This window comes from Oncorhynchus clarkii, chromosome 1 (assembly GCF_045791955.1).
Source record: "Oncorhynchus clarkii lewisi isolate Uvic-CL-2024 chromosome 1, UVic_Ocla_1.0, whole genome shotgun sequence".
NCBI lineage: Eukaryota > Metazoa > Chordata > Actinopteri > Salmoniformes > Salmonidae > Oncorhynchus > Oncorhynchus clarkii.
This window is the reverse complement of record NC_092147.1, coordinates 14,543,292-14,558,388: the sequence shown is the minus strand read 5'-3', so window position 1 is coordinate 14,558,388 and position 15,097 is coordinate 14,543,292. Positions and strand designations below refer to the sequence as shown.

At 41.7% G+C, this 15,097-nt stretch overlaps 2 protein-coding genes across 3 annotated transcripts; one reads left to right on the top strand and one right to left on the bottom strand.

Moving 5' to 3' along the window:
• Positions 1 to 64: 64 nt before the first annotated feature.
• On the top strand, positions 65 to 10,891 carry LOC139367108 (tRNA methyltransferase 13 homolog). Its single transcript, XM_071105198.1, has 11 exons — positions 65 to 241; positions 6,039 to 6,088; positions 6,190 to 6,256; positions 7,671 to 7,733; positions 7,951 to 8,020; positions 8,109 to 8,215; positions 8,305 to 8,472; positions 8,597 to 8,669; positions 9,044 to 9,118; positions 9,300 to 9,723; positions 9,866 to 10,891. Exons 1-11 carry the CDS (start codon positions 107 to 109, stop codon positions 10,038 to 10,040), a joined length of 1,407 nt encoding a protein of 468 aa, XP_070961299.1. The 5' UTR covers positions 65 to 106; the 3' UTR covers positions 10,041 to 10,891.
• Positions 8,696 to 13,871, bottom strand: LOC139367164 (leucine rich repeat containing 39). 2 transcript variants are annotated; one of them, XM_071105427.1, is made up of 9 exons: positions 13,740 to 13,837; positions 13,175 to 13,397; positions 12,924 to 13,029; positions 12,621 to 12,777; positions 12,264 to 12,400; positions 11,652 to 11,797; positions 11,396 to 11,548; positions 10,965 to 11,143; positions 8,696 to 10,573 (listed from the first exon to the last, which is right to left on the bottom strand). In XM_071105427.1, exons 2-9 carry the CDS (start codon positions 13,294 to 13,296, stop codon positions 10,500 to 10,502), a joined length of 1,074 nt encoding a protein of 357 aa, XP_070961528.1. In that variant the 5' UTR covers positions 13,297 to 13,397; positions 13,740 to 13,837; the 3' UTR covers positions 8,696 to 10,499. The 2 variants fall into 2 exon arrangements, with proteins under 2 accessions (XP_070961528.1, XP_070961435.1); XM_071105334.1 differs by having other exon boundaries at positions 13,175 to 13,871.
• Positions 13,872 to 15,097: the final 1,226 nt, after the last annotated feature.

Genomic DNA, 15,097 nt, shown 5'->3' with positions numbered 1-15,097 from the left:
CTCAGTCATTGAGTTGCAGCTTCGTGAAATGTAGACCACCTGGAACGCGTCCCCATTCTATGGTACTGTAGTTGGATGACGTGGTAACTATACGGAAGTTGTAAACATGGAGCTCCCCACCGCGGACGGCGTGTCTGCACCTCTGCCTGGAAGGTGTGCTTTTTACGTGGAAAAGAAAAAACGATACTGCAAAATGATAGTTGGAAGTGGAAAAGCATATTGTGGGGAACATGCTAATGCGGTAAGTAGAGCAGGACACCACCACACTGTTTGACACAACTGTCAAAATATTCCCAGCCATGGCTAGCCCCATAAACTACCCCCTGACCGTGGGGGATTGGTGTAGGTTACTGTTATGGCAACTGAAGATAGCTGACTAAACTCCACTCCATGGTGAATGAAGTTTCAAATTAACTCCACCAACGGAGTGATGCTAAGGCTAAGTGGAATTAATCTCCGACTACATCGATTCGGCCATAGACTAACAAAATATGGATGAATCAAATGCTGCGTTCATGTGCCAGTCGGAACTAGGGACCTCAAATGTTAGATACAGCACGTGGATAACTACAACCAATTAGCAAGTCTGAACTCCCGAGTTTCCTAGTTCCGAATAGAACGTGAACTAGACTGTAAAAAACATGGATGAAGCCATCACCCCATTGTTTCCAATGAGAATGCTCAGTGGCACATTTGATTATCAGGAAGTCATTTCAGCATGTCACCATCTTACTACATGGAGGAGTTTTTGGAAACGTTGCATGTACAGTTTGAGTTACTCTAGGACAAGTTTCCTCAACTGGTGTTCCGCAGACCGAATTTGGCATGCAGGTGGTTTTCATTTGTCCCCACAACTTTTCTAAGCATAAAAGACTAAAAACACCAGGAAATCAGCTTCAAGTGATTTTTATTTAGGAAATATATTCCCAAGTATTCACACACAGAGAGAAACGTGTTTGTATACAAATGTAAGCAAGTTTTGAAATGATCTATATAGGATTCTTGCGGTCAAATTGCAATTTACAAATTATTTGTGCACTGCTCAAAAAAATAAAGGGAACACTAAAATAACACATCCTAGATCTGAATGAATGAAATATTCTTATTAAATACTTTTTTCTTTACATAGTTGAATGTGCTGACAACAAAATCACACAAAAATTATCAACAGAAATCAAATTTATCAACCCATGGAGGTCTGGATTTGGAGTCACACTCAAAATTAAAGTGGAAAACCACACTACAGGCTGATCCAACTTTGATGTAATGTCCTTAAAACAAGTCAAAATGAGGCTCAGTAGTGTGTGTAGCCTCCACGTGCCTGTATGACCTCCCTACAATGCCTGGGCATGCTCCTGATGAGGTGGCGGATGGTCTCCTGAGGGATCTCCTCCCTGACCTGGACTAAAGCATCCGCCAACTCCTGGACAGTCTGTTGGATGGAGCGAGACATGATGTCCCAGATGTTCTCATTTAGATTCAGGTCTGGGGAATGGGCGGGCCAGTCCATAGCATCAGTGCCTTCCTCTTGCAGGAACTGCTGACACTCCAGCCACATGAGGTCTAGCATTGTCTTGCATTAGGAGGAACCCAGGGCCAACCGCACCAGCATATGGTCTCACAAGGGGTCTGAGGATCTCATCTCGGTACCTAATGGCAGTCAGGCTACCTCTGGCGAGCACATGGAGGGCTGTGCGGCCCCCCAATGAAATGCCACCCCACACCATGACTGACCCACCGCCAAACCGGTCATGCTGGAGGATGTTGCAGGCAGCAGAATGTTCTCCACGGCGTCTCCAGACTGTCACGTCTGTCACATGTGCTCAGTGTGAACCTGCTTTCATCTGTGAAGAGCACAGGGTGCCAGTGGCAAATTTGCCAATTTTGGTGTTCTCTGGCAAATGCCAAACGTCCTGCACGGTGTTGGGCTGTAAGTACAACCCCCACCTGTGGACGTCGGGCCCTCATACCACCCTCATGGAGTCTGTTTCTGACCGTTTGAGCAGACACATGCACATTTGTGGCCTGCTGGAGGTCATTTTGCAGGGCTCTGGCAGTGCTCCTCCTGATCCTCCTTGCACAAAGGCGGAGGTAGCGGTCCTGCTGCTGGGTTGTTGCCCTCCTACGGCCTCCTCCACGTCTCCTGATGTACTGACCTGTCTCCTGGTAGCGCCTCCATGCTCTGGACACTACGCTGACAGACACAGCAAACCTTCTTGCGACAGCTCGCATTGATGTGCCATCCTGGATGAGCTGCACTACCTGAGCCACTTGTGTGGGTTGTAGACTCCGTCTCATGCTACCACTAGAGTGAAAACACCGCCAGCATTCAAAAGTGACCAAAACATCAGCCAGGAAGCATAGGAACTGAGAAGTGGTCTGTGGTTATCACCTGCAGAACCACTCCGTTATTGGGGGTGTCTTGCTAATTGCCTATAATTTCCACCTGTTGTCTATTCCATTTGCACAACAGCATGTGAAATTTATTGTCAATTTATTGTCAATTGTCAAGTGGACAGTTTGATTTCACAGAAGTGTAATTGACTTGGATTTACATTGTGTTGTTTAAGTGTTCCCTTTTATTTTTTTGAGCAGTGTAGTTATGTTCCGGCCCGACCATCGAGTCATGGAAAAAAAACGGCCCGCGGCTGAACCTAATTGATGATCCCTCCTCTAGGAAGTGATGTTGCAGGCTAGCTCAGTGCTGCCAACTCTCATAGAGTAACTCAAGTTGAATGCTGACCAAGGTACTGCAGGCTGGTATTAGCGACAAAATTATCTTTATAACATTGTCTGTGTATGATTTTAAAGTAATCGGTTCAAATTAGGGAAGCACGATATCGGAATCAGCCGATATTAGCTAAAAATGCCAACGTCGGTATCCGCCCGATGTCTAGTATAACGCTGACGTGCATACCTATATAACGTAGAATGACGTAATGACGCCACGTAAAATGTTGTGTTACATGTGCAATAGCGTCACTGCTATGAGCTTCACGACATACTATGGAACACCGTTTGGGTCTTGGCGTGTCAAAAAAGACACACGTCAAATAACACTTTGTGTTAAATAAGCTTTTAATTTGACACTTGTCAAATAACACAGTTCTATTATAGAATGTTGTGTTTTCTCAATTTGCACATGCAAGCCAAGCTCCACCACTACTATCAGTAGTACTGTCAAAGCTGTACAAAAAAGTCAGCAAACAAGCCACGAACCCTGTTGCCCAAAGCTAACGTTATAAGCAGCCAGCTAGCTTCATCTGGCTAGTGAGGGTCGACTGGACCAGGTTATAAGGATTAGGCACAATAGTGGAATTTGTGATTTGCCTTCAAAGTAAAAGTAACCCTTTGAAAGTGATGCCCACAGAAGACGACTGGGAAGAGTTTACGCAAATATTAGCATTGTAGCTCTTATCACAGAACTGTGACTGTGAAATCACTTCCCCAGTCAGCCAATTGTGTATTGACATTCATATTTCACTGTACAGCTTTACCTAAGGATTGGGCATCAATGAAATGGGGTATCAGTCTACTCAATACCCAATATATTTTTTCCCAAAGTCCTCCTCAGAGTTATCAGACTCCAAAACATCCACGCAGTATTGTTTTTCCTCTGGAATACTGTTCAATACACATAGGTTGACAATAAATGTGGCTCACAGTTGTTTCAGTCCTGGAATAAGTGCTACGACGCTAATGTTCTCTGGGTGTCACTGAGTAGACTGATACCCATGTCATTGATCCATAGTCCATAGGTAGGCTGTACAGTGAAATAAGTATGCCCCCGATGCAATTATAAAGTATAATATATCCAGCATGATTTCAACAGATTTGTCAAATTAACAAATTGTTGTCTTTTGACTTTATATAACATTCCAACCTCGTTTTGCATGATCAAATCAAATGTATTTATATAGCCCTTCGTACATCAGCTGATATCTCAAAGTGCTGTACAGATCTATTCAATTATGGCATACTTCTACAATTTCTACAATTTGTATTCATTAGTATCACTGTCAGTTACATATTTTATTTTGAAGGCTAACTGCAAAGTCCACTACTGTGGCTAATTCCTATTGTGGCTAGCTCCACATAGATTGGTCCGACCACCATTAATCAAATAAGAACTGTCTTATAAATTAGGGTTAATTTAGATGACACCTAGCTATATAGTTACAGTTGAAGTTGGAAGATTACATACACTTAGGTTGGAGTCATTAAAACTTGTTTTTCAAACACTCCACAAATTTCTTGGTAAATATAGTTTTTGCAAGTCGGTTAGGATATCTATTTTGTGCATGACACAAGTAATTTTTCCAACAATTGTTTACAGACAGATTATTTTACTGTGTCACAATTCCAGTGGGTCAGAAGTTTACATACAGCAAGTTGACTGTGCCTTTAAACAGCTTGGAAAATTCCAGAAAAAGATGTCATGGATTTAGAAGCTTCTGATAGGCTAATTGACATAATTTAAAAAAATCAAATACATGTTATTTGTCACATACACATGGTTAGCAGATGTTAATGCGAGTGTAGCGAAATGCTTGTGCTTCTAGTTCCGACAATGCAGTAATAACCAACGAGTAATCTAACCTAACCATTCTAAAACTACTACCTTATACACACAAGTGTAAAGGGATAAAGAATATGTACATAAAGATATATGAATGAGTGATGGTACAGAACGGCATAGGCAAGATGCAGTAGATGGTATCGAGTACAGTATATACATATGAGATGAGCAATGTAGGGTATGTAAACAAAGTGGCATAGTTTAAAGTGGCTAGTGATGCAGTAGATGATAGAGTACAGTATATACATATTAGATGAATAATGTAGGGTATGTAAACATTATATTAAGTAGCATTGTTTAAAGTGGCTAGTGATATATATTTTACATCAATTTCCATCAATTCCCATTATTAAAGTGGCTGGAGTTGAGTCAGTGTGTTGGAAGCAGCCACTCAATGTTAGTGGTGGCTGTTTAACAGTCTGATGGCCTTGAGATAGAAGCTGTTTTCAGTCTCTCGGTCCCAGCTTTGATGCACCTGTACTGACCTCGCCTTCTGGATGATAGCGGGGTGAACAGGCAGTGGCTCGGGTGGTTGTTGTCCTTGATGATCTTTATGACCTTCCTGTGACATCGGGTGGTGTAGGTGTCCTGGAGGGCAGGTAGTTTGCCCCCCCGGTGATGCGTTGGGCAGACCTCACTACCCTTTTTTAATGCGAGTATAGTACCTTTTTTTTTATGACCGGCCTGATGGAAATGGGAAAGAAATTTGAACTTTCCAAATGTCTACAAAACAAAATATACTAGACAAGGTATCTTTTTGTGTCTGTAAAATTAATTATGCGAGAAATGTTGGTGGAAATGCTTTTATTTGCAAATATGGATATAATAACATATCAAAGTACACTTGGAGTCACGTGATGACTTGTGGTCCTCCTACAACTCGTCTGGAAAGCATGCTGTTTATTAGGATACAGATTAAATCAATTATGATGACCTTCACAGGGTAGTGAAAGTGCAAGGTGATGAGCTTGATTCTCCTTTCTATTAAATATGCAGGGTTTTATTCAGGTGACATGACCATTGATACTAGGCTGCCGTTTGACAAATACAAATATTCTTGCTCTTTTGCCCATAATAATCTCATGATATAGGCTATAGATGCGCTCTAGCCAACCACTCAATACTGTATCTGCATTCTTTTGGCTATAACCAATTTTTATAACAAACATTTTTGTGAGAAAACCATCAGTAGAGTTGAAAATGCGATGGAAACCCATTTAACTTGTATTTGATATTCGGTACATGGAATTTAACTGCAAAAGGTATTTTTATGTGCATTACGTCATCACGCAGAGCCTTTTCTCTCCACGTTTGTACATTTGATGGAAACCTAGCTCATATGTTTTTATGCAGATTTTAGAATATACACATGAAAATCTGTCGCCAATTGGATGAAAACCTAGCTAGTAGGAGTGATATACGTTTTATATTGCAACTTCTCCTCTTGTGCTGTGTTTAGGAAAAGGACTGTGAGAAAAAAAGAATACCATGTCCTCTGGATCCAAAACAGTAAGTTGGCACTTGGGAGAGACAAAATCCCAAATTTTAAAAAGGTAAATTGTACCATTTCAGGAGAACCTCTAAATCTATGATTTCATCTGTCTTTGTAGCACTGTATTCGAAGATCTTTTAGCAAAACATCTGAAGAAGTGCAACTCCAGAGAGAAACCCAAACCTGTAAGTTGAATATACACTGAACAAAAATATAAACGCAACATGTAAAGTGTTGGTCCCATGTTTCATGAGCTGAAATAAACGATCCCTGACATTTTTCCAACTCACAAAAAGCTTATTTCTCTCAGATTTTGTGCACAAATCCATTAGTGAGCATTTCTCCTTTGCCAAGATAATCCATCTACCTGACAAGTGTGGCATATCAAGTAGCTGATTAAACAGCATAATCATTACACAGGTGCACCTTGTGCTGGGGACAAAAGACCACTAAAACATGTCATTTTGTCACACAACACAATGCCACAGATGTCTCAAGTTTTGAGGTAGGGTGTAATTTGCATGCTGACTGCAGGAATGTCCACCAGAGCTGTTGCCAGAGAATTTCATGTTTATTTCCCTACCATAAGCCGCCTCGGACGTTGTTTTAGAGAATTTGTCAGTTGTGAGGCCAACCTGCCTCACCGTAACCACGCCAGCCCTAGACCTCCAACATCCGGCTTCTTCACTTGCAGGATTTTCTGAGATGAATTTCTGCACAATTTGTCAGAAACCGTCTCAGGGAATCTCATCTGCGTGCTCGTTGTCCTCACCAGAGTTTTGACCTGACTCGAGTCTGACGTCGTAAACGCTTTTAGTGGGCAAATGCTCACCTTCGATGGCCACTGGTACACTCGAGAAGTGTGCTGTTCATGGATGAATCCCAGTTTCAACTGTACCGGGCAGATGGCGTCGTGTGAGCAAGCTGTTTGCTGATGTCAGTGTTGTGAACAGAGTGCCCCATGTTGGTGGTGAGGTTATGGTATGGGCAGGCATAAGCTACGGACAATGAACACAATTGCATTTTATTGATGGCAATTTGAATGCTCAGATACCGTGACGAGATCCTGAGGGCCATTGTCGTGCCATTCATCAGCCGCCATCACCTCATGTTTCAGCATGAAAATGCACTGCCCCATGTCGCAAGGAAAAGTACACATTTTCATGGAAGATGAAAATGGCCGTTCTTCCATGGCCTGCATACTTACCAGACATGTCACCCATTGAGCGTGTTTGGGATGCTCTGGGTCAACGTGTACAGCAGCGCGTTCCAGTTCCCTCCCATATCCAGCAACTTCACGCAGCAATTGAAGAGGAGTGGGACAACATTCCACAGGCCACAATCAACAGCCTGATCAACTCTATGCAAAGAAGATATGTTAAGCTGCATGAGGTGGTCACACTAGATACTGACTGGTTTTCTGATCCATAACCCTACTTTTTTTTTAAGGTATCTGTGACCAACAGATGCATATCTGTATTCCCCATTTGTTCAGTGTAATTATGAGAATACATACCCAGGTATCTCAAATACATTGGCCTAAATGTCCCTTCTATTAGCCTAAATTGATTAATCTTTCTTTCTCCTATGCAAATGTAGCTGTTCTATGTGCAAGATATTAATGCTGGACCAGCGATTGTTGAGGACACCCCCAAAGATGAGGTAATATCAGACGCATATACATTGACATGAAAGGCCATTCAACATTTGGCTAGTGTTGGAAGCTTAGCTGATTTCAGCATTGAGTCACTAAAGTGACATTATATATGAGAAACTGGGTGTATGTATTATGAGCAGAACCTTAGAAAGATACTGACATTACCTACAATAGAGAGACACCATGATTAAGGCCATACTTACATGATTCACTTTTATTTAGGTACCTTTATCAGATCGCAGCAAAGCAGAGTTGAACCTGCTCATAAAAAAACTGAAGACTGCCGTCAAAGGTAAGCAATACCTACAGCATTCACTGACATGCTGAACATGATTAATCCAATGTGGTGCTTAATGTATGAGCCCCCAATGTTTCTGCAGGGTTCAAATGCAAACATGAAGAAAATATACAATCTCACCCTGCTCTCCATGAAGCTTTGAATGATCCAAGGAATGGGGACTCTGCATTCAAACACCTGAAGCAACAGGTACTTTAATTTAATCTCACATGATTTGCATTTATTTATATACATTAATTTATATTGAAAGATAATGTATGATTTGCCTGTTTTAAAAGGCGTCCCTTTTAGGAAACATGGAGGATTTGCACCTGCTTGGACCTAACAGGTGTTTTGTTGAGTTTGGTGCAGGGAAAGGCAAGCTTTCCCACTGGATCCATGTCGCTCTGAAAGCCTATGACGACATCCATTTCCTGCTTGTGGAAAGATCAAGCGCTCGTTTTAAAGTATAACACCACCTGTTAAGCTATTTTTTATCTTTCAACCCGTTTTTATACATAAAGTGATTTATTTGGCTGTGCACACATCTTCACTGTTAGGTAATTGTCCCCCCAATTCATTCTCATTCAGGTAGATGGCAAACACCAGAATTCTGATACCAAATTTGAAAGACTACAAGTGGATATTCAGCACCTTGATTTGCGTAAGTAACTAAATTTAAAAGCCACATTTTAATTTGAATAATATTTATTCACATAAAACAGTCAATCAGTTATTATGTAAAATACGTCATCACATACAGGCACCCTACCCTGTTAGTGTTTTCTGGAGGTGAAGTGGATTATACTTTTCAACACAGTGAAAGAGATGCCACACCCTCTAAAAATTTACCTGATGAGATCACCCTTCAAACACAAGTTGGCACTGACAAATTGCCTGAGAAGCACACTTATATATTATGAAGATTAGACGGATTTGTACAGCCAAGTACATAGTTGATTTAAGAATTGAACAAAGCATTAGCAGGCATGTTGAGTTGAGCTTCTCTGAAACCTTTTCCTGTTATTTGCCTTTTAGGTAAAGTTCCTCTCCTCCAAGAAAAGGGACTTCCAGTGGTTGGAGTGGGCAAACACTTGTGTGGCGCAGCAACAGGTAAGACCAGGCACTACATCTCTGAGTACTAGGTCTCACCAGGGGGGGAAAATCTTGTACTGGAATCTTGAATGGTGTTGAATTTTGAAAGGCAACATAGAAGTGGTTCCAAAAAGAATAGTTATTGATTAATGCGTCTTTGAGTCACTCCTTGCTCACTAACCTCCACCGCACTGAATAGACCTTGCTCTTCAATGCCTACTGGGCAGCTCAGAGACTGCGCCCCATGGGATCAAAGATCAGCCACCCAGCAAGCGCTCAAAGCTCCAGCAGCAGCCTGGAGAGTCTACAGGACCGGAGCTTCAGCCCATTCCCAGGGTGGCAGGGGAGACAGCTGCCGGCCAGGAGCTGAGGGTGGATGGGGTGGCCATCGCCTTGTGCTGCCACCACCGCTGTGACTGGAGGCATTATGTAGGCAAGGAGTTCTTCAAGGAGAAAGGACTAGGTGCCTCTGAGTTCGCTGCCTTCCTGCGCATGTCAAGTTGGGCGACCTGTGGCTCGAGACAAGCAACACAGACCTCTCCACCACAAGGTCAAACTGACCAAACATTTGAGGAAGAGGAGCACGAGGCGACAGAAGAGGCTGAACTAGACAGCTTGGAAGGGTGAGTATTGCCATTGAGCTGTAGAGACATACATTTCACCCATGTTGCATAGTCATTGTAACATAGACTGAAGACCTGTCGTCACATTGTGTCCAACATAAACCTTAATTGCTTCATCTTTTTTCTTCTTCTGTACTATTAGAGTGTTGAATGCTGAGGACCGTGAACACATAGGACGCCTGTGCAAGATGCTGATTGACCAGGGCAGGGTTCACTTCCTGCAGCAGAAGGGATTTGACTCCCGCCTACTCTACTACACCAGCTCAGATGTTTCTCTAGAAAACGTGTTGCTGACTGCACTTCCCGCCTCGCGGTGAAAATAAATTCCATTGACAGTGCAACCTGTGCGGTGCACGGGCAGCACAACTCTCTATTTTGAGCAGTGCTATTTATATAGATACTTTCCCTCTTTTTTCTTAAGCCCAAGAAAGCAAGAAACCTGTTTGCAGTTACAGAAAACATTACACTGGCAACAGAAGAAAACAGACTGTTAACAAGGCAAGAAGCTCAGGACATAGCAGACAAGACTATGGTTGGAGTCAATTCCATTTAAAGTTTAGTCAATTAATTTTTGTACATTTATTTTTAAAATGTCCAGGAAATTAAGTGGATTTGACCCCAATGTTGGACAAGTTAGATTTCCCAAAAAGAGAAAGAAATGCTCAGAAGGACATGCTTGACAAGACCAGGCAGTCACCACACGGAAGACGAGACGCTGTCCACAACAGACAAGGCAGGAACCGACAGAGGCCAACATGAATGACTGCTACAGTAGGTCACAGTAACGGTGCAGATTCTGCCACAGCTTCAAGGGTCACATTTAGTTCTGAGGTGTAGTTTGACTCAGGTGCTGAAACAGACATTTCAAAAGGACAGTATCATTAAAGAGCAATTCCGGGGGTCTACAAAAATGCAAATACCTTTTGGCACGATTTGTTCCAGGAACGATTAGTAATATCCCTCATAAATATTCATAGTAGTCAGCAAATGACAACGTGTCTTGGAAACTAGCTAGTGAGTCAAACTGCACTAGATGGCACCATACAGAACGTAAAGTTAGGAGGATGAGTTGAGGACTTTTCTCACCTCTTGGGACTGGGAGTGGTACCGTTAGCTTGTTTGCCTACTTTGTTTTTCTGCGTGGATTAAACTGGAATAAACTTTTCAATAATATGTCAGCTTTCCCTGCTATTAGTCAACAGATCACCATACAGTTCAAGTACATATTTGTTGGTACATACGATTTACACGATGCATATTTAGCATGGCGTTAACTCTTTTCCGTGCCTCCTGGCAGTAGACGCGCATGAAATCTCGGCCAAACATCTCTCTGTCATCCTCTTCCTCATCCTCAGATTTCTTCGGGGCAGCAGGCAGCTCCACTTCATATGTTAGAGGGTTGTCTCTGAAATTCACAAACCTGCAAGTATAGCGAACACGATGAATGAAGATTAATTTGTTTTGATATAAAATACATTGATGGAAATCTTTTGCTAGTTTTAATATGAATATAAAGCTTTTGTAAATACAATTAAAGACTCCTGGCTTACGTATTTGTTTACCCACTTTTATTAGGTTAATTGTTGCCGATCTGGGCCAATACATTTGTTTGTCTACAGTCCACTCATCCCCAAAACAACCAATAGCTCCCACCCCTAGACATGGCACTCACCTGAGGTTGTTCATGTCCTCCATCATTGAGGGAATGTCATGTAGCTTATTGTTGCTAAGCACCAGCGTGTCCAGGCTTCGCATGTAACATATGTTGTCAGGCAGGAACTCTAGTTCGTTCCTCTGCAGCCACATAGTATGCAGGTTTTCCATTCTGGACAAAGCAAGCACATATGTATGTAGTTTATTTCTCTTGTGTATTTCTATCGATATGATGTGCTTGGATATATGGTTATGGTATATGTGTGTAAGCCTACCTGTGGATGTCATGTGGTAAGCTCTGCAGCCGATTTCCACCCATATCCAACCATTCCAGGGCAGGCAGACTCACCACACTCTCTGGGATCTCTGTGAACTGGTTCATGGAGAGATCCAAGTGGCAAAGCTTCTTCAGGTTGCTAATCTGAGGACAACAGAACGGGAAATTAGCACAGTGAGGGACAAGCACATGAATCATCATGTACCTAGAAGGTTCCAATACAGGAATATTTATTTTTAAAAATATAGATTATTTTTTTAAACACTACTTCATATTCATCATCTCCAGCACCACCCCAACATCAACATATGTGAAAATGGCACATTTCTATGTTTTGTAGTAAAAAAAATTGAGAAAGATAAGCGTTTCCATTGACATCAACAAATTAGTAGGCAATGCCTACTCACAACTGGTCAAAATCACACGATGCACACCGATGATGTCATTGGAAATACTTAAATTCCTATATCCTTTTTATTACAAAAAATAAAAAAGCACAATTTTCACATATGTTGATGGTGGGGTGGTGCTGGAGAGAATGAATATGAAGTTGAAAAATGGTTTTGTTTCCCTTTAACGTTTAAACCAACAATCATGCCATGTTGGGTACCTCTGAAGGCAGCTCGTCAAGGTCCCTGTTCATTGCCAGCTCCAGTTTCTCCAGGTTCTCACAACAGCCCAGTTCTTCTGGAACACTTTGCACTCTATTGTAGCTCACCAGCAGCTCCCTTAGCCTGGTCAGTTTACCTAGAGAGGGAAAGCTACACAGTAGGTAATGTGTTCTGACATGAAGCACAAGTCATCACCCACTGGGCACAGACGTCAATTCAATGTCTATTCCATGTTGGTTGAACATACTTTCAATGAAATTACGTGGACACTACGTTGATTCAACCAGTGTGTGCCCAGTGGGCAGCGCCTGTGATACATTCATTGAGGGGATGTTACATGTAACTGGTTTACTGACCAATCTCTTTTGGGATCTCTGTGATGGCATTTCGGGACAGGTCAAGAACAAGCAGATTCTCAAAGCTGGAAACGAAGCGGGGGATTGTCTGTAGTCCAACCCTGTGAAGCTGCCACTCCATGAGTTGAGGAAAGTGAACCAAGGCTCGAGGCAAAGTCTGTCAAAGAAGAGTATTCAACATAAAAAAAGGTTATCTGGTGCTATGCTTGTCAATTTTCCCCAAAAGTAGAGTTTGTCATCAAAATAGAACAGCAAGTGTTTTTACACAATCATACGGCATAGAGTTAAGATGACGGAAGGTACCTTCCATTCTTCTTTCTCTATCCTTAAAATGACACGTCCTTCCTCTGTCACCACCTTCTCTTTCAGCTTGGCCAATATAATCCGATCTTCCCAGTTATGTCTCACCCTTTGGTATAGATGTAGAGCAATACGTCATAGACAGGTCCAAGTTATCTCAGTGGGTTTGGTCTCATTCACTTTCAATTAAGCCTATTGGCTTACCCATGGGTATTAAATATTCAATAAAATGATGAAGGATAAATATCACTCACCTACCTACACCGGCCCTTTGTTCTTGTTGCTTCTGCAGATCTTGTTTCGTTTTCTTAATTCTAGTCTCCCAAAGGGACTTGATAGAGCTGACGGAGCCACTGCACACTGCCACCCCGGTCATGGTGACCCTACACCAACTGTTCAAACAGCTCCCAAAAAAGTCAACTCAAAACAGGACTGGAGTCTGGTTGATCACTGCTTCCCTTAATTAGCTGGACAGAGCTAGACAAGGACAGATGCAGGAAATTCTCTGCTCAGATTTCTTCACTGCAGAAGGAAACTCACTCATAATGATGATTGATAACATAAGATTATGTAGCCTGTTTTTTATTTGGATCTTCATTCCTTCCATATCAAGAGATTACTCTTTCACATAATTGACAAAAATGATTAAATACATCTGTCACACCAAATAGACTGTAAAGTTCAAGGAAGCACTATCACAATGTGCAAGTTCAAAACCGATTGGAGCACAGCTGTAGTAGTCCTGTAAGAAATGGTAAAATAGTACTTTCTAGATTGGACAAATTTGCTTCAAGAAAACCCTTGTAATAAATTCCTCACAAATCTCTTCAGTGTATTCCATTGTGTTGATGGAATAATAACTTCTTTGCTTTGAAAATCTTGTAACAGAGTAGCAATAGACCTCGTCCCATGTCTGTCAGTGGTGATGAAACGTGACCCTAGAGGAGGTCTAATTTTAGTCAGGGGTAGAACACTGAAAATAGTGTTGGTGGTCACATGCTAAACTTGGCACATGGACTTCTGTCTCCCCTGACAACACATACCTTCAGGAGACGGTAGAAAGAATAGAGTGAAATAGTTTGTGGTGGAAAACCTTCAATGTCCATGCAACATGTTTGTCCTCTGTTTAACAGGGAGTGAAATAAGAGTAATTTAGGATCAGCTCTATTTGTTTCAAAATCCGAAAGACAGACTAAAAGATTGAGCTATGGTCAATGGAAAGATGGTTACATTTTAAATAGACTGTAGGCCTATGTGATCTATAGACCTTTTAATAGCCATAAATAAATACTGGAAATGTTCAACCTGTACTTCTCTCCATGCTTTACTTTCAGGTTTGGTGACAACTTTTCAGTTCCTATAGATAAGGGCAGTCAAACTCATTCCATGGAGGGCCTAGTGCAAGGTTCGGACCAAATTTGCACCCCCCCCCCCCCAAAAAAAAAATATTATTTCATTATTGTTGGACAAAAAATACTCTAAAAACACCAGCAAAATTGTGATTTTAATTTTGAAATACTGTTCCAAATGATTCCCAACATAGAGATATGTGCTCGTATACAAATCTAAGCAAGGTTACACATGGTTCAGTCACATATTGTATGTTTGGGCTTCTTGTGGTAAATTTGCAGGATTACAAATTATTAGCAATTCTGTTCAAGAACAAAATTGTCCCACGGCTGAATCAATAATGAACAAAAAAATGAACGCAACATGTAAAATGTTGGTCCCATGTTTCATGAGCTAAACTAAAAGATTCCAGAAATGTTCCATATGCACAAAAAGCTAATTTCTTCAAATGTTGTGTACAAATTTGTTTACATCCCTGTTAGTGAGCATTTCTCCTTTGCCAAGATAATCCATCCAGCTGACAGGTGTGGTATATCAAGAAGCTGATTAAACAGCATGATCATTACACAGGTGCACCTTGTGCAGGGGACAATAAAATGGCACTCTAAAATGTGCAGTTTTGTTTCACAACACAATGCCACAGATGTCTCAAGTTGAGGGAGCTCGCAATTAGCATGCTGACTGTAGGAATGTCCACCAGAGCTGTTGCCAGAGAATTTGTTTAATTTCTCTACCATAAGCCATCTCCGTCAATTTAGAGAATTTGGCTGTACGTCCAACCAGCGTCACAACTGCAGACCACGTGTAACCACGCCAGCCCAGGACCT